This window comes from Giraffa tippelskirchi, chromosome 3 (assembly GCF_054371585.1).
Source record: "Giraffa tippelskirchi isolate mGirTip1 chromosome 3, T2T-mGirTip1v1.2.pri, whole genome shotgun sequence".
In the NCBI taxonomy this organism is placed as follows: Eukaryota; Metazoa; Chordata; class Mammalia; order Artiodactyla; family Giraffidae; genus Giraffa; species Giraffa tippelskirchi.
In genome coordinates this window covers 6,621,292-6,639,357 of record NC_137277.1, presented here as the reverse complement: position 1 = coordinate 6,639,357, position 18,066 = coordinate 6,621,292, and the positions used below count along the sequence as shown (strand labels likewise).

Sequence of the window (18,066 nt, the reverse complement as noted above, 5' to 3'; positions counted from 1 at the left end):
CTCCCTCTGCGCACGTGAGTTCTAAGCTCCCTGTTTCCCAGCGAGCCAAGCACATGGGGGCCCAGGCGGGTCCTCCCATGGGACCCACAGATGGCCTAGCCACCCAGCGGCTACAGGCTTGAGGCCCTCTGGTTAAAGCCACCCCACTTCCGGCTCCGGGCTTGGGGTCCCAGGGAGCCCTGGAACATCCTTTCCCTCCACCTGTACCCTCTTGGCCAGAGGCCACTCTGGGGACCCGCATGGACAAAGCTGCAAAGGAAAACACAGAGGCCAAGGTGGTTTGGAGAAACTAGTTGAATTTCGGGTAAGAGTTTCTTTACAATTGTGTCTGGCTCAGGGCTGGGCAGGGGGTGGCCAAACCCTCCCGATGTTGCCCAGGTCTCTGGGGGTGGGAGCAGAAACAAAAAAAAGTCGAAGGGTAGGTAAGGCCACTGCTACGTCCCGGATGCAACAACCTGGGAAATCATGTTAATCAAGAATCGAAAGTTCCTCTAAACTGCAGTACTGCACTTAAAAAATCAAAAATAAGATGCCCAAGTCCACCCTGGGATGTTGCTGTGATTGGAGTCCTTCCTTGATGGATCCCGGACCTAGTCAGCACTTGGGATCAGGAGGGAAGGTGGCCTCTCGCCCAGTCTCAGGATCTTTGCTCGATGGAGGGCCCAGTGACGTCCCAGGAGGGTGGCAGGGGGACTCCGGGTAGGCTGAAGCACCCAGCGAGGAGGGACAGAGTCTGCTTTGTGACTGGGGCAGGACAGAAAAACAGTCACCTTGTCAGAGATAAGGGAAGAACACATTTCTCTAGAAAGATCAGATTTGCCAAGAGAGGAGATGCTGGTGCTGATTTGTGTGTTGATCTAGGGGTGAGTGGGGGAGAGGGAGTTGGGCTGGGTGGGGGGCTGGGCTTTCCTGGTGGCAGGGGGGTTGAGGGGTGCGGCTCAGAGGTTGCTGAAGAGCTCGTTTTTCTTGCTCCAGTCCATCTGCGGGGCCCGTTTGCTGACGCGCTTCTGGTGGGCCCTCTCTTTGGCCACGGCCAGGGAGATGTTGAAGTCCAGGATGGGGTCAGAGGACGAGGAGGAGGTAGACGAGGGTGCCGTGGAGTCCTGTTTCTTGGGGCTGTCTTGGGAATTCAGCTGCAAAGAGGAGGAAGAGAGCGGGCCTCAGTGCCTCGGCGAGGTGCTCCCTTGAGGCCGTGCCTGGGGAAGCCAGGTCACGACAACAGAACATGGCTCAGCGTGTGACCTCCGCGGCAGGCTGGTGTGCCAGGAACGAGCGGGGCCTGGGAACGGACTTGCTGTCACCCAGTGCCCCCTGCCGCCCCCCCAGCCGGCCGGCCTTACCTCCTCGCTGGTGTCACTAGAGGCAGATCTTGCCAGGGGTGGCCTGGGACTCTCGGAGGCCGTCTCGGCCGGGGCTTCAGGACTGTTCTCCTGGTGCAGAGAGGAGAGGAGGTGTGTGGGTGGGCAGTCTTGAGCTACGAAGGGCATTCCCAGGGAAGATGGGGCCTCGGTCCGAGCCCTGCCATCCACCCCAGAGCCCCGTTGCCCGAGCCTGCCAGGGCCTCGTGGGGATTTACATTTTCACATTCTTCCAAGGATCAGAGGGCAGCCTGGTTCTGCCATCCAGGGCAGCGGGGACCGTCCCTCGTAGGATTAGCTGGATGGCTCACCCCTCCCCACCCCTGTCCTCCCAGGCAGCCTATGGGGTTGACTCCTCCTTGGCACAGTGACCACAGAGGGGCCTCCTGGGGTATGGGGGCGCCGGGAGACTCTGCTTGGTGTGGGGAACACCCGTGATGCTCCCTGAGTCTCCTGCAGCCCACCTGACTGTTTACTTGGACTTGACCCCCGGATTCTTAAAATCTTAACCCCCAAGAAGGGCTTCAAGGGAGTAAGGTGGGGGAGAGTTAGAGACCGCAGGAAAAGTGACTGAAGGCTCAGGTGGTTCAGGGCTTTCTTGCTGCGCCCCCCAGCAGGAGCCCCCAGGGGAAGGAAGCCTTGGAGCAGGCCCTGAGGAGCGCTCCCGCTCTGTGGTCTGACCGAGGGGGCCACCCTAGAGCCCAGGCCTGGGGCTGCAGCTGGGCACTGAGCTTCTGCCTGGGTTCCTGTGGCCCCAGCTGGCACCGGGCCGTGCCATCTCTCCCCCGGCCTCCGATGCCTCCTCTTCCCTTCAGCTCGGGTAGGAGGGGCTTTGTTCTCCCAACCCAGACTGGAAGTAGCAGGGCCTGGGCAGCCCGCGGGCAGACACTGCCGCTCTGTTCTTGGGGGGAAGAATGGCCTCCTGTGTGGTGGGGAGCTGGAGGCGGGGCCTGTCACCCAGGATGGTGGCTGCGGAGGGGCCTGGCCAGGCGGCTCCGTCCCCTCTGCCTTGGCCCCAAGCTGGGGCCCTTACATGGCCTGGGGCTGGGGAGGGAGCCGCCAGGAGACACAAGGTTTCCACCTGAACCAGACCCTGTCCTCCTCCAACCACGCCTCCTCCCCGCTGCCCCAACTCCCGCTGCCCCAACTCCCGCAGCCCCAGGACTGAGCCCGAGAAGCATCAGGGCTCTGCCTTTACCTTCTCGATCTCCCCATTGGTAATGGGCTCAGGCAAGGGACCTAGATGGAGACAAGAAGAGTGCAGGTAAGTCAGAAGCTGCGGACGGAGTGGGGCGCAGAAGGCGGGGGTCGTGGGGTTTGGGTAGACCACTCGACCCTGTCCCCCAAGGTCAGTGTTTAAGTCTCTTGACCGCCACCCACTATAGTACCCTCGACATTTTGACAACCCAGCAGCAGCAGACTACGTAGCATTTAACAAAACAACTTGCCCTTACTACGTGGCAAGGCTCTTTGATATTTCCTCTTCAGTTTCATTAAAAAGATGGGGGAGGGACGGTTGGGGAGTTGGGGATGGACATGTACACACTGCTATATTTAAAGTGGATAACCAACAAGGACCTCCTGTACAGCACAGGGAACTCTGCTCAATGTTACACGGCAGCCTGGACGGGAAGGGGTGGAGTTTGGGGGAGAATGGATACATGCATATGAATGGCTGAGTCCCTAAGCTATTCACCTGAAACTGTGTAACATTGTTAATCGTCTCTCCTCCAATACAAAATAAAAAGTTAAAAAAAAAAAAAGGTGCCTACTCAATTAATCCCAAGAACCACTGATGAGTAAGGAGCTGTTTGAAAAAAGCACTGTCATAGACGGGGTTGAAGTTCCAGGCAGCTGCCTCCTAACCACCCAGGAAGCTGTTAGATCCCTGGGCTCTGACACCAGGGTGTCTGTCTAAGTGGGTCTGGACGGGCCTACGAATCTGTATTTTTCGAATGCTTCCTAGGTGACGCCACATGGTGTCAACAGAACTGGAACCACGCCCTGGTTATGATTATCGCCTGCATCAGCTGTGAAAGAACCCCAGCTCTTACTGGCCACTGTGGGGATGGAGGGGGGCCCCAGGGCTCAGGGCAGAGTCCTGAGTGTGCCCTCCCCTAGCCAACGGGAATCCTGGTGGTGGCAGGCAGGGTCAGAGGGCAGGGACACTGGGCCTGGAGTCACCCTCCCAGGCCTCACTCAGGGTAGACGCCCCACCTGGCTGCAAAGGGGGCTGTTCCATCTCAGGTCAGCCTGGGTGGGTTTCTTCTGAACTCTTAGCTTAAGATCAGGGTACGTCTTTCTCCTTGCCCTAGACCGGGGCAGGCACACCTCTCATCCAGCGCCCTCACAGTGGCTGGGCAGGGGACTGCGGGACACAGGGACACTCACTCCCACCCTCCACCGCACCTCACTCACCCATGAGCTGTGGGCAGGAGGCAGTGGCTGGGGACCTGTGTTCCTCTCCACCCACAGTTACATCCACTTGGGAGGAGGGACACCCAGGGAGGGGAACCGCCCCCACGCCTCCCTCTGCAGGTTCTCTGCTCAGAGGCTGCAGTCACAGAGGTTCCCAGGGCCCTTCCTGCCCAGCCAGGGGGAAGAGAGAGGGTTGATGACTTGGGAGTCGGGAGAGAAGGATGCTGGGGGAGGCAGGGGAAGGTATTGGAGCGGCTGAGGGGAATCCAGATTTCAGCTGTGTCTTCCCACACTGGGCCCTCCCTGGTGGCTCAGTGGTAAAGAACCCGCCTGCCAATGCAGGAGACCTGGGTTACATCCCTGGGTCGGGAAGATCCCCTGGAGGAGGGCATGGCAACCCACTCCAGTATTCTGGCCTAGGAGAACTCCACAGACAGAGGAGCCTGGTGGGATCGCAAAGAGTCAGACGGGACTGAGCAACACTTTCCCTTTTCCATACCACGTTGCCAAGAGCAAGGCTGGGGGGACTTCTCTGGGCCTCAGTTTCTCCCCTAACGAGGATGAGGATTATCGGGTTTACCTGTTTTCCATGAACCTGGGAGACAAGGGTACAGTGGTACCCACCTCCCGTGACCAGAGTCTGCTAGTGACTTTCAGGATACCCCCAGGACCCACTGGGCCCCTCCAGCTGGCAATCTGAATTTGTGGCAAAACCTTTGTGTGGACCCCTCTCTGTTCCACATCAGATCCTCAAGGAAGCCCCACCCATTGCAAAGTCCAAAGAGGTTCCACCCAGCCCCCCACCCCCGGGAGCCATCTTCATTTTCCCAGGGAGAAGGTCCAGACCAGGGAGCAGAGTGCGGCTCAGCTCCTCCTTGTCCTGGGCTGCGGCTGCCCGTTTGGCTTGGGCCAGGGCGGGGGCGGCGCCAGGCTTGGCAGGGTGACGGAGGGGAGGGGGAGGGCAGGGGCCCGGGGACCCACCGCTCTCTGGAGCCAGCAAGCCTGGGTTTCCAAGACAACCTGAGAGAAGGGAAGGGGAGGCACTGGGCCCCTGTCACTGGACTCTGATCTGACCAAGCTAAGGCTGGAAGCCGCCCCAGAGTTAACTGTTTCCTTGCATAGGCCCTGCCCTGAGTGCTTACCATGAGTAGCGGGGGAGGGGGGTCCTCCCTCTGCGGAATCAGCAGCCCATTCCATCTCACCATCCCTCGTGCGGGTCCCGAACCCCCACCCCCAGCCATACACCATCCTCAGAAACCCACTGCCCACGCCGGCTTCCTCTCCCTGACCCTCTCTCCCAACCCACACTGCCTGCCCCCCCTCCAGTGGGACCCAATAAAGTCTAGAGCACATTCCTGACCCGGGGGCCTCGGGCTGCCAAGCCCAGCTCACCTTGCAGGTGCGCCTGCGAGGGGATCACTTTGCATTTCTTGAAGAACTCGTCCGTCTCCCTGTCCACCACCAGCAGCTTGGCCTCGTCCCCGCCGGCCTTGATGGCAGACACCACCTCCCCGTGCGGCTTACCCTCCACGCAGACCCCATTCACCTGTGGGTGGGGGCAGGGCGGGGCAGGTGAAGGCTGAGCTGGTTGGCAATCAGGGAACACGCAGTGCCCACGCCAACCCCCACCCCCCGCCTGTATAGAGCCCTGAACCAGGCCGAGTGGTCCTTCCACTCGACGGTCGGATGGGGAAGCAGGACACGTGGGTAAAGCCAAAGAAAATACCCGCCGAGACAGAACAAACACAGCTGTGACAGACGGTTCGGGAAGGGTCTGGGAGGCCTGGGTTGGGCCCCAGCTTTTCTAGGTACTTCCCTGCCTGGGCCTTGGTTTGCTCGCGTGTAAACTGAGACGTCTTGGGAGAGCTGATCTTCCAGCTCTGAGGCTCTCAGACTGAGATTCTGGGACCAGCCCCAGGCCCTGGGTTCACCGGCAGAGCGCAAGAGTGCAAGAGCGTGCCTGCCAGCCTTACCTGGGGGACGGATTTCATCGCCCCCAGCCCCGCCCCGTCCCGTCCCTCTGCTGGTGTGGAGGCCTCGGAGAGCGGGAAACTGGCCGTGGCCCCAGGCAGCTCCCTGGATGGATGGGGGAACCGTGGGCCACTGAGCGTGTCTGCTCAGTGAAGAAGAGCCCACAGGAGGTGCGAGCAGGAAAGAAGTCAGTTCATCTGTCTGTCTGTCCATCCATCTGTTCACCAATCTTTCCTTCCTTTTTTAAAAATCTTTTTCTTGGCCGCACCTCACAGCTTGTAGCATCCTAGTTCCCTGACCAAGGACCCAGGAGTGGAAGTGTGGCACCCTAACCACTGGACCGCCAGGGGCCCCCCATCTCTCCTTCCTTCCCTCTTGCCCACTCACCCACCATTCTCCCCTTCCCTCCCTTCCTCTCTCCAGCATCTATGGGCTGTCCGGGCCTCACGGGCTAACCAAGGAGCAGGTGGTGTCTTGGCTGCTGTGGAGGAGGCCATCGGGAAGGGGGAGCCTGGGAAGGGGGCAGGAAGCCTCATGTTACCTCCACAATGCGGTCCTGGGCCCGGAGCCCCGAGGCCTCAGCGGGAGAGTCTGCGTCCACGGCCCGGATGAACTGGCCTGGCTTGGACTTGTCGCTGTGCAGGTTGAAGCCATAACCATTGGGGCCCTTCTTCATGGCACAGAGCCGAGGCCGAAGCTCACGCTGTGGGAAGAAAGGAGGGGCTGTGGTCCTTCCATACTGGCCCAGGGTGCTGCCCTCCCTGCTCCGTGCCTGACCCCATCCCCCTGATCGAGGGAGGCTCCTCAGATCCTCCAGCAGCCAGAGAGAAAGCTGGCCGGGGACCCTGCCCTGCCGCAACCCGCCTGGGTGCCCCTGGGCACAGTGCCGCCCTTGTGTCCACGCCATGGTTCCCTCTTTCGGCAAGTGACGGGTGGGAGCAGACTAGCTCAGGTCTCTGCCTTTCTGACATTCTAAGGTTAATCATGTTATTTTTTTTGGCCACACCGAGAGGCATGTGAGATCTGAGTTACCCGACCAGGGATGGAACCTATGCCCCCTGCGTGGGAAGTGTGGAGTTAACCACCGAACAGCTAGGGAAGTCCCTTTATCATGGTGTCTTGATGGCCACGTCATCCCTCCCAGCTGATGGCTTGGTCTGGTCCCCTCCTGGCAGCATACCCACCAGCCTGGGTACCTGGGACAGTGACCGGGGACCCCAGCCCTTTTGTACCCTCCTCTCTGCAGGGGGGAAGCAAGGGCAGGTGGTTACTCAAAGCTGGTTTACATATTTACAGTAAAGCCTTTCCTCACCCACATGGACTCGTGGCTTGTCCCCACTGAGCCAAACGGCCCACCTAAAGGGAGCTGGTGGAGAAGGCAATGGCAACCCACTCCAGTACTCTTGCCTGGAAAATCCCATGGATGGAGAAGCCTCATAGGCTGCAGTCCATGGGGTCGCGAAGAGTCAGACACGACTGTGTGACTTCCCTTTAACTTTTCACTTTCATGCACTGGAGAAGGAAATGGCAACCCACTCCCGTGTTCTTGCCTGGAGAATCCCAGGGATGGCGGAGCCTGGTGGGCTGCCATCTGTGGGGTCGCACAGAGTCGGACACGACTGAAGCGACTTAGCAGCAGCAGCAGCAGCAGCAGCAAAGGGAGCTGAGAGCCAGATGACCACGGGGCTGAGAAGGTGCAGCCAGGGTCCTGGATGTCCCACCAGCAGAACCAAGGCCGAGGACAAAGGTAGCGACAGAACCCCAAAGAGCCTGCTGGATCCCAGGGAGCCTGAATGGGGAAGGGGTGGTGGAAAGCAGGGCCAGACTGTGGGGAGCCCTGTGTGGCTGTGGCCGTGACCTGGAGAGGACCCGCCCCTGCTGAGAGGCCACAGACAGGCTGCGCTGAAACCCTCAGACCCTCAGCCTTTAACAGTTCCCACCATCCTTGGCCCAGCTTAAGCAGCTTAGCTTAGAAGCTGCAGCCCGAGGGCATGTTTACATGATGGAGGAACTGAGGAGGCCTGAGCTCTGAGCCCACAGACGGACATGGGGTCCCACTCCCCCAGCCCCAGGCCTGCCAGTTTTGGATTATCACCGGATGCCAGGCAAAGAGCAAAAGTTGATGTCAGGGCCCTGACCCAGCTTCTAGCTTGGTGACCCGGGGCAAGTCATTTCCTTCTTAGAGCCCTGGGTTCCTTGTTTATAGAGGGTTCTAGTGCCACCTGCCTCTCAGGGTTGCTAGGAGTTCCAGTTAACTATATGGGAGCCCCTGACCACCCTGCACCCCTGTGCACGTGGGGACGCCCTCATCGTTGCTAATACTGATGGACAGTCACAGGAAGCTGAGAGGTGAGATTCTGAGGGTGGGGTGCTGGTCACGCTGAAACCTCACTGTCCAGCTCGGAGAGAAGGCAAAGGAGGGGCGGGGCGGGGCAGGGAGGACCCACAGGCCTCCTGCCCCAACCTGCCTGGACTCAGTCCCCACCCCTCTGCTCTGCGGAGGGTGGGGGGGGGGTGGGGAGTGGGGAGGGTGACTCTGCTTTCCTTCAGATGCCTGTGCGGGCCTTTGAGCTTCAGGATGTTGATTGGGGGTGTGGAGAGGCCCAGACCGGAAGGAGGGCGAGGTGACAGTTAGGCTTGGCTTTACCCCAATTTAGGCATCCCAGATAGGAGCGGAGGCACTAAGTGAGCCTGAAAAAGGGGAGGGGGGCCCACGGGGGCACCCCCTTCTCTCCAGTTGCCCTCAGCCCCCCTGGTCCTCGCTGCTGGGCCCACTCCCCACGGACTCCCCATGTCCACCCCCTGCTGGTTGCCGCCCCCCCCATCTAGTTCCAAGGGTAAGTGAGGCTCTTCTCCCCTCAAGCTAAGCCCTCCCCCAAGCCCGGGGGAGCAGGAACAGGTCCGACCAGTTGCTGCCGGGAGGCTCGGTGGGGAGGGTGAACCACGGGGAAGCCAGCCCACTGTCTCCTGCTCCTCCCGCTGCCCCTGACTCCAAAGAGCCTCCCTCCTGTGGGTTAGGACCCTAACCCCAACCCCCATCCTGGAGATGGCGAAAGTGAGACCCCAGACATGAAGCCCATGGCCCGAGCTCCACGGCAGAGGAGCCAGGACTCCACCCCGGGCTCTGACTTGGAAACCCATGTGCCCTGCCATCATCCATGGCAGGACCCAAAGCCTGGGCTGGGAGGAGGCCCACTTGGGCAAGAGCTGCAAATGCGGGCTGCAGCCTCTGCTGGGAGGGGCGAGGAGATGATGAAACCACAGGCTTCCTTCCGGGGAGGGCGGCTCGGCTGGGAGCAGGCAGGCCTGGTGGCTTCCCTTACTGATCCGGAGCACCTGGCACCCTGGGGACCCTTGCGTGGGGACCTGTCCTTTGCACCTCACGCCCCTCTGCCAGTGCCAAGCCATGAGGATCTCAGGAAGGGGTAGACCACCCCCCAACTCAGGGGCCCAGGAAACCCCAGGCATTTTCTGAGGTGCTCAGGCTAGTATAGAACCCCACCCAGCTCCAACCTTCCCAAGCACCTGAGACTGGGCAGGGGGCTCCCCTTCCTTCCTCTCTCCACCCCTCCTCCAGCTGCCTCTAGAACTGTCACTGCCAGCTGCTGAGTCAGTCATCAAAGGAGCCCAGCCCGGCCTGGTGGAGGCTGGTGCTGTCTAGAGTCCTGGGGCAGCTCCCCGAGGCCCCGCACTGAGAAGATAGGGAGAGGTCAGGTGCTGGCCAGAGCCTGGCCATCGTTGCTCTGGGCCTGGGCCCCCGGAGCTGGGGCGAGGGGATACCTGGGCCCTCCAGGACATCCTGGGCCTGGCCTGGGGCCCCCAGGAGCTCACAATGGGCCTTGGGCCATGGTTGCAGCTCCAGAGGGGTCCGCGCTGGAGGTGGGGTGACTTCGAGGGGAATATGGCCACAGAGTGTTCAGAGACTCAGGTGGGTCTTCAAGTGACCATGGAAGCTTGGAAATAAACTTCAGGATCTGCTCAGCAAGGAGACTGGCAGAGAAGTGAGAAGAGGGACCGCGGCACTGGTGGCTGAGGGGCTGTGCAAATGGGCTGGGGCGGCTGGGGGCTGGACGCATCTCTCCCTCCCGGACAATGCCGGACGTGATTTCTGGAACAGACCCCTCCAGGAGACCTGCCTCCACACTCCTCCTGGGGGCTTCTCCCACCCTCCAGGTCTCAGGCGGTCCCAAACCCTGCGCAGGCCTGGCGGCCGCTCCCTCCACCACCTCCTCCCCCGCAGGGAGCCCAGCCGCACCCCGAGTGGCCGCCCAGTCACCTCCACCCACGCAGCCCAGGGAGCGGGCGTTGGGCAGGAATTCAATAGGCACCACCAGCAGCCACCTGGGAGGCTGGGGAAAGTTGATACCCTAATCCCAGTGACCGTCTCTGGGGAGCGGGCTGGGGCTGCTCCCTGCTCCTCCCCGGGGAGGGAGGCTAGGGGCCAACGCCCCACTGGGCCAGCCCCTCCCTGGCCGATGCCATGGTGATGAGCCCTATAGAAAAATCCCACAGGCTCACTGGCTCTGGGTCCCAGAAGGTGGGGCTGGAGGAGCAGGAAGACCATCGGGGTGGCCAGAGGAACCGACAGAGGTGACTGGTCACTGCCCCTTCCCCAGCCCAGCCAGCCGGGCTCGTGTTTATGCACATAAGATAAGAATGGTACCTCCCGCCCCCAGCCAGGGAATCAGCCTCAGCAAGGGGGGATGGGGGGGTGGAGACAGGGAAACCTGGTCCTTCTGGTGGGGGAGGGGTGGGGATACTGGGGGAAGGGGCCAGGGCTGCTCTGGAGACAGGCCTGGGTCTGGCACCAGCTCTTCAAGGAAACCAGGGTGGAGGAGGTGGCTCTGCCTGGGGGGCACATGTGACTGGGCAGCGTGGGGGCACTGTCTTTTAGGGCAGGCTGCGGTGTGACCGGGAGCTCAGACCGCAGGCCAGGGTCCAGGGCTCTGGGCTGAAAGCATCCTCTCCTCACCCAACGGGAGGGACCAAGGGCTTGGCTGCCACTGACCCCGATATGGTTTCCTGTATTTCACCCTAGAAGACCCCCACCCAAGGTCTGCACACACTGAGGAATGCCAGACAACCTCCCTTTGTGGATGAAGAAGGGACTCTGGCCCTTGATACCGCCGCTTCTCAGCAGGAAGGGCTCTTTCTGGAGCCTTGCAGGGTGGGATCCAGATGATAACGTGGGGGCTACTGCTCTGACACTGCCCCTCAAGGGCCCTGAGCCAGGTCCTCCCCCGGCTCTTCTCTCCTGGTGCTGGCCAGAGACAAGCCCGATGGAGCGTTTGGCTCAGGTCTCCCCAGGGCTGGGCAAGCCTGGGATGGAGCAGGCTGGTACCTGGGCTGTTGCCTGGCTGGACACCATCCAGGCTGGCCGCCCCATGCCTACCTGCCCCTGCAGGCTCTCTCCCATCACCCTTCTCTTCCCTCCCCCTCCTCCTAGCAGTCTCTGGATTTAACTCCTATGGGCGGTCCCAAGAGGCTCTTTAAGGACCTCCTTGGAGCTTGTGAAATTGGGACTCTACTGAAATAACAAAGAGCAGCTGGCCTTTAATGAGCCCTTGCTAGTGCCAAGCACCACACTGGGGCTTTTAAGTGTATTTTCTCACTAAGACCCAACTATAACTCTTCGAGGAAGGTATTCCCACCCTCACTTCACAGTGGAGGAAAGTCGGGTTCAAATAGATGGCATAAATTGCTCAAGTACACGCAGCTGATGGGAGAAGAGGGTAGACTTTGAGCTCAGATCTAGAGCAGCAAGGTCAAGAATCCGCCTGCCAAGCAGGAGACAAGGGTTCAATCCCTGGAGAAGGGAACGGCAACCCACTCCAGTATTTTTGCCTGGAGAATCCCATGGACAGAGGAGCCTGGCGGGCTACAGTCCACGGGGTTGCAAAGAGCTGGACATGACTTAACAACTAAAGAACAACTAGAGCAGCTTGTCTCACAGAAACAGAATGCCAGTCATGTTGGTAACTCAGAAGGTTCTAGCAGCCGCATTAAAGAGTAAAACAGAAACACAAGTAATCAAGTTTAACCTTATTTAACACAACATATCCAAAATATCATCATTCCAACAGGTAATCTAGTAAAAAGTTAGTAATGGGATATTTTACATCCTTTTGTCTGTACTAAGTTTTCAAAATCTGGTGTGCGTTTGATCTTACTCTTCCCGCACATCTCACATCTCAATTTCGACTAGCACACTTCAAGTGCCGGGAGTCATGTGTGGCCAGTGGCTGCCGAAAAGGCCCATTCTACAGACCCCAGAGGTCTCCCTCTCAACTATTCCTAGGTCCCCACGGCCTTTGCTGTTTCACTTGGGCATCACGACCTTATAACAAGCACAGGGAGAGGCTGGAGCCTTTGTCCCTGGGAAGTCAGAGCTCTGGCCTCAGTCCCACGGCCGTGAGTGATACTAGAACCCAGATCTAATCCAACAGTCTAGGTAGGCCTCTGCAGGTGGAAGAGGGGGGGAATCCTTTGTGCTACAGGGGAGCCCCGAAGCCAGCAAGGGTGGCTCTCAGGCCCTGGAGATGAGGGTGCAGACTTGGTCACTCTCGGCCAGGACCATCACACGAGAAGAATGGGCCCGGGAGCCTGCCCCTTCTGGGGCAACGCCTTCCATCAGGGCTCACACCTTTCCTGATCACGTTCTCTGGAGACAGAAGTACCTGGGAGCCCCGAACCCTTGCAGGGAGCTGGTTCCAGCAGCCTGAACTTGTGCCTATGTGATGGCCCTGGTGTGGCTCAGAATGTAATGGGCAGAGTCCGAGTGAGTGGGGTTCTCAGACATGGCCCTGCGGCAAGGTGAGGGCTCACTAGCTCAGAAGCCCGGGGCCACCCCCTGAAGAACCGATGGAGCCTCAGCTTCCATATGCAGAGGATAGGGCTAATCTCTGTCTCACTGGGTGGCCATGGGCATTCACGGAGATAAGTAAGGCATGGCTGGTACAGAGCTCGGTGCCAGACACAGATAATAGCTACCATTCATTATTTATCAAGTTACAAAATGGAGAAAATAATACCTAGTTTGCAGGGTTGTGGTGGGGGAAAAAAAGAACAATGGAATTTGTATCATTATCTTTAGGGCCCAGGGCCGGGCAATTAGCAGACTCAGGAGAAATGTGGGTTTCCTTCTCCGCCTTGAGCTCCCATTACTGGGTCTAGAGCTCTGGTTTCTCTAAGAGGCTTGCAGCGTCCGCATAACCTTGGTGAGGCCCCTTCTCCTAATTCCTAACCCCTCCACTTTCTTGGGGGCCGGTGGATGGGAAGCCTAGGGAGGCAGAGAAGGGCCCCATGGAGACATGACAGGGTTCCTTGAGAAGGAAGCCCCTTTCCTCTCTCCAGGAGAATGTCTCCAGGATTGAACAGGAACCAGAAGATAAGGGGGGTGATCCCTGGGGAGTGAGAAATCCCAAGTATGCGGTTTAAGAAGAGGAACCAACACAGAAACCGTCCCACCCTGTCCCTTTCAAATCCAAACATCCTGCAGCTCAAATCCCCCTCTGCCCTCGCCTGCTCCAACTTGGCCTGCTCCAACTTGGTCCGTGTGAGATGAAACCTGGGAAAGAGGTTGGAGGCTGCCAGCGAATCGTGCCCACCCCCCACTGTGCCACCTGGGGTGCCTACCCGGTCTCTGCCCCTGGGATCAGCATCAGGTGTGGCGGGAACCCACCCCCTCAGCCGGGCACTCACACTCCCCTTCCTCCCCATCATCTCATCAAATCTCCCCCACAGCCCTGCAGGCTGGGAGCCTCCCTCCCCATTTCACAGAGGAAGAAGTTGAGGCTTGCAGGGAACCATAAACCATCAGGGCCCCGGAGCCAGTGGGCAGCAGAGCTGGCATTCCCAGACTTCTGGCTTTCTCGCTTTAAAATGGAAGCTGCCAGTAGGCAAGAAAAAGCCAATCAGCTCTATCTGGAATTCCGATCTCTGGATCTCTGGGTGTGCTCGATAGGCACAAGCAGGCCCAGGTGGGCTGCGCTGAGATGACCTGGGACAAAGGTCCCCCAAGGCTCTTTAGCACTCATTCATTCATGCAAAAATTATTTATTGAGTCCCTCCCTGCCCTGAGCCCAAACAGCGCTGGGGCGATAAACATAAATAAGCTACAGCTGTTGCCCTTGGGACTCTGAACGAGGTGGGGGAGGAGAGGTGAACAGATGATTCAGATACTGGGCGTTTGGGGCGAGAAAAGGTGGGAGGACAGGGAGCAGGCAGAGGTGAGGCAAGACAGCTCGTGTTGCCTGCGGGGTAGAGGAAAGGCCACCTGGGAGCTGAGCGGTCTTGGGGAGCATGCCTGGCGCAGAAGGGGACCGAGGGTTCCCAAGGGTTTGCTGTCACCCCCAAATTAAACAAGAGGAAATGGAAGCTCAGAGAAACTTGGCCCGAGGTGGCTCGGCGAGTGCAAGTACCAGGTGCAGAGGCTCAAAGTGCACGGCATGCTGGGAGGGAATCTGGACCCTCGGTGTGGCTCGGTGGGCTGGGGGTGTCCAAGAGGGCCGGTGGCGGGAGTGAGGCTACCAGATTGTGAAGGACTGATTATTCAATGGTAGTGATCCCAGACTGAGCATCTCGGGATGCCAGGCTTGGCCACAGGTGCCCATGGCCAACGGGAGGGGCAGATCCAGGCCTGGCTGCCCCCACCCCCCCCGGGTGAGCGTGTAATCATCACTGTGAAACGTTTATTAACTCAGAGCCCGGCCACCAACGTTCACTGGGTGCTTACTTAGTGGAGGCTCTGAGCTGCTGGCTTAACAGACATCCTCATGTAACCTGCCAACCCCATGAGGCCGCTGCTGTCACTTCCAAATTAAACAAGAGGAAATGGAAGCTCAGAGAAACTTGGCTTGAGGTGGCCCAGCGAGTAGAGCTGAGCAGGGGTTCTGCGGCTCCTCCCTCCCCGGGGATGGGTGTGGGCCGGGCTGGAAGCAGCCCACTCCTTCCTCCGAGACCAGTACCACGAGCACCCCTTTGCCTTCTGTCCTGAACTGTTGCTGACCTAGACCCCTCTTCCCAATGAGACCCGCCACCCTCTCTGCTTGACAACTCCCCACCAAAACCTTTTCTACTTCCCAGAACTAACGGAGATGTCATGACAGCCCCCACTTTGCAAGTAAATTCAGATTCAAAGTAATCAATAACACGCAAACATTGTATGTATCCCTTATACAGACCCCTCCTCCCTTGTCTTCTTGGGGAACAATGAACTCTTGTGTCTATTAACTTTTTCTTTTTTGAAGACAGGGTGAGTCACCTGCATGCCCACCATACCAAATTTCACAGGAATTTCCTACCAGAGGGGCTTAACACTGCTGAGCAGCTACACAGAGGCTAAGGGAGACCCAGGTCGTGGCTGGGATTCAAATGCCTGGGGGAACAAGGAGCTCAGTCCAGCACCCCACTAGGGGTTCAAGTGTATTATTATTTGTAAAATCCTAGAGAAGGCAGGTGTCACTGTAATCCAGTGCTCCCATTTTATCGATGGCAGAACCAAGGCTCAGAGAAGTTGTGACTCACTTGTTGACCCAAAATCCCAAGAGGCCTGGTGACGATGTCCCAGGGAATGGCTGGAGGAACTGGCCCGATAAAGCGTAAACGTGGATGCAGGTGTCACACCCCCACCTGGGGGAAACCCCATTCTGTGGTCACCCAGAGACCAGAAGCCAACCTCCACTGCTTCTCAGACGGCCTGGCGGGGAGCGCACGTGGAAGGTCAAGCCTCCATCCTGGCCTCGGCGTCCCCCACCCCCCACTCCCAGCAGCAAAACCGAAAGGGCAATGGGAGGAGCCGAACCTGACTGCAACTGGGTGGGGGGGGGTGACTTGTACAAGTGCCAAAGTCCATTAAAAAAAAAAAAGGAATGCTAAGTCGGTGCCCTCGGCACAAAGTTCAAACTGGATTTGTCTGGGACCAGAGATCATGCGTGTTCCAATTCCCTGGTGTCAGCCCCCTGCCGGAGTGCTCTGACCCCACCCCCACCCTTGCCAAGGCCAGCTTGGCAGAGGCAGGAAGTGGGCACCCAGTGGCCCTGGCATTCCCAGCACCCAGCTCCGGCTGGACAGGGCTCCTGGTGACCTCACTTCTACCAAACCAGTTGGTCCTCTCAGGCTCCACCTTCAAACTGAAAGGTTGAACTGTGCCCTTTCTGTGTCACGGGAGGCTCCTACCGGTACCACAGACACCCCTGCCAGCAGGTGGAGAGCTGGTGAAGCAAGCAGGCTGGTTGCTTTCTGCCCACGCTGGATGTTTATAACTCCAGTCTGGACCAGCTTGCTTGCTGTCCAGGGCCTGGAGTGGGACAGCGGTGCCAGGCAAGACCACCTGCCCGTGGTGACCTCCTGGCTGCTGTCCTGTCCCCCACCCCCACAGCCAGCCCCTTCTCCAAGGTCTTCCCTCTTGCTCCCAGATACGAGCTAGCTTACTCCTCACATTCCTGAGAATCATAAATCCTCCTGGGGCAGAGCTGCCACCACCCCCGGACCAGACGCCCCTGCACCTCCTCCCTCAGCCCCGCCCCCCTCCCCCATCTCCTGCGGACGGTGGAGCTTCTTTCTTAGAAGTCACGCTGGACTTCAGGAGGATGAAGTCCACCAGGCTGAAGTTAATGATACACAGGCCAGCGGGCTGTGGGGAAGCGGGGAAACGTCCCGGAGAACCCAGCGTGGGACCCCCTCCCCTCCCACCGTTGCAGCTCCACACAGAAAGAGGGCGGTTATTCCTCCAGCTTTTCGAAGTCCAGGCCGCTTCATTTGCCACCCCCAGGGGCCTGTGGAGGGAGCTGGCCACTCGGAGGAGGGGTGGAATTGGGGGTCCCAAAGGATTGGAGCAGACAGCCACCAAGAGAGGGGAGGAAAGGGAGACGGCTCCCTTGAGCCGCCCTCCTTCACCCTTACTCCCTAAGGTGCTCAGGGTCCCAGCCCAGCCTGGGGATGTGGCGTAGGGGTGTTGGGACGCAGCCTCAAGACTAACTGCCGGTCGGCCCGGTCGGCGGGCGGAAGCAGTCTCGCCTCCGAAGATCGAGTTTCAGAAAGACAAGGCGGGGAGCAGGGCTCGGCGTCCGGGGCGCCTGGGTCTCCCCACTACTCTCCTTCCCAGCCGGTTCCATCCAGTCTCGCCGCGAGACCCGGGCCCGCACTTACCCGCTCCTGATGGCTCTGCTCCGCCTCGCGAGGCTCTGGCGCGGCGGCCGGCGGCTCGTTTTCGCCGCCAGCCCCCGGCTCCTCAGCGGCGGCAGCCGGCGGTTCGGCCTGCCCGGGCCCTTCCTGGGCACGCAGCATCTCCTCCCGGACCTGGACGCCCAACTTCTGCAGCCGCTCGTCGGTCTCCGGGTCGACCACCAGCAGGCGCACGGAGTTGAGTGCGGCACGGATGCGGTTCACCACCTGCTGGTGGGTCTCCTTCTCCACGTTCTCGCCGTTCACCTCCACTAGCCGGTCTCCTGCCAGCAGTCCCGACTTCTCGGCCGGCGAGCCGGGCTCCACCAGCCGGATGTACTGGCCTACCTTGCCCTTTTCCCCGTGCAGGTGGAAACCGTAGCCGTTCGGACCCTTCTCCAGGCAGCAGAGCCGGGGCAGGGGCGCCCCGGCCGCCGCGTCCGCGCTCATCTCGCCTGGCAACGGCTCAGTGGCGCTCAGTGGTGTCCGGTCGGGGTCCGGAGACGGGCCGGCCCAGCTCCGCGTCCCACCCTGCGGGCCGGGAGGCGAGGACGAGAGCGGCAGGGCAGCCCGGCGACGCCGGACGGACCAACAAGCGAGCAGGTGTCCTGGGAGCCGCGGCGGCGAACGGCGAGGAGCCAAAGCCGGGGTTCAAACACCGATCCCCGCCCCGCGCGGCGACTGAGCGTTCCAGAAACTGCCCGGGCCGCATACCCCGGGGGCGGGGCCGTGCGGAGGGTGTGGACCGCCTGGGGCCAATCAGAGGCCTCGCACGGGAGGCGCTCTGGCCGGGTGAAGGACGCTGGCCAATGGGAGCACCCGGGGGCGGGGCTCCCGGCTCCGCTCGGCGCCCCGCGGCGGGAGAAGAAAGAGCGCTCAGGAAGTGGAAGTGTTTGTTACTGAGTGGCCGGAGTGCAGGCCCGGGGAGGGGCGCTGGGTGCGGGGCGGGGGAGTTCCTGGTACCTGGCAGGGTGGCTCGCAAGATCGGTTCTGATTCCACCCCCACCCCCCACCCCCACCACCTGCGTCAGGGGGTAAAGGACCCTGAGGCTTTAACAGCCTTCAGCCAAAGTGTGCATCTCCAGTTGGGGGGTGAGGGTGGGGGCGACTGTTGCAAGGAAAACCAATCCGGCTCCGGGCTGCGAGGTCCCCGCAG

At 60.0% G+C, this 18,066-nt stretch overlaps 1 protein-coding gene across 1 annotated transcript; it reads right to left on the bottom strand.

The window, feature by feature from the left end:
* Window positions 1-276: 276 nt before the first annotated feature.
* On the bottom strand, window positions 277-17,592 carry NHERF1 (NHERF family PDZ scaffold protein 1). Its single transcript, XM_081575119.1, has 6 exons — window positions 16,896-17,592; window positions 6,289-6,450; window positions 5,169-5,322; window positions 2,557-2,597; window positions 1,341-1,430; window positions 277-1,133 (listed from the first exon to the last, which is right to left on the bottom strand). Exons 1-6 carry the CDS (start codon window positions 17,358-17,360, stop codon window positions 939-941), a joined length of 1,107 nt encoding a protein of 368 aa, XP_081431245.1. The 5' UTR covers window positions 17,361-17,592; the 3' UTR covers window positions 277-938.
* Between the last annotated feature and the right edge of the window lie 474 nt (window positions 17,593-18,066).

Excerpts from the sequence above, each read along its gene's own strand:
- NHERF1 (XM_081575119.1), bottom strand. The coding sequence starts at position 17,360 with ATGAGCGCGGACGCGGCGGCCGGGGCGCCCCTGCCCCGGCTCTGCTGC. Across the intron at positions 6,451-16,895 it reads AGCAGAGCCATCAGGAGCGG|CGTGAGCTTCGGCCTCGGCT; the intron begins GTAAGTGCGGGC and ends TTCTTCCCACAG. Across the intron at positions 5,323-6,288 it reads CCCAGGACCGCATTGTGGAG|GTGAATGGGGTCTGCGTGGA; the intron begins GTAACATGAGGC and ends CCCCACCCACAG.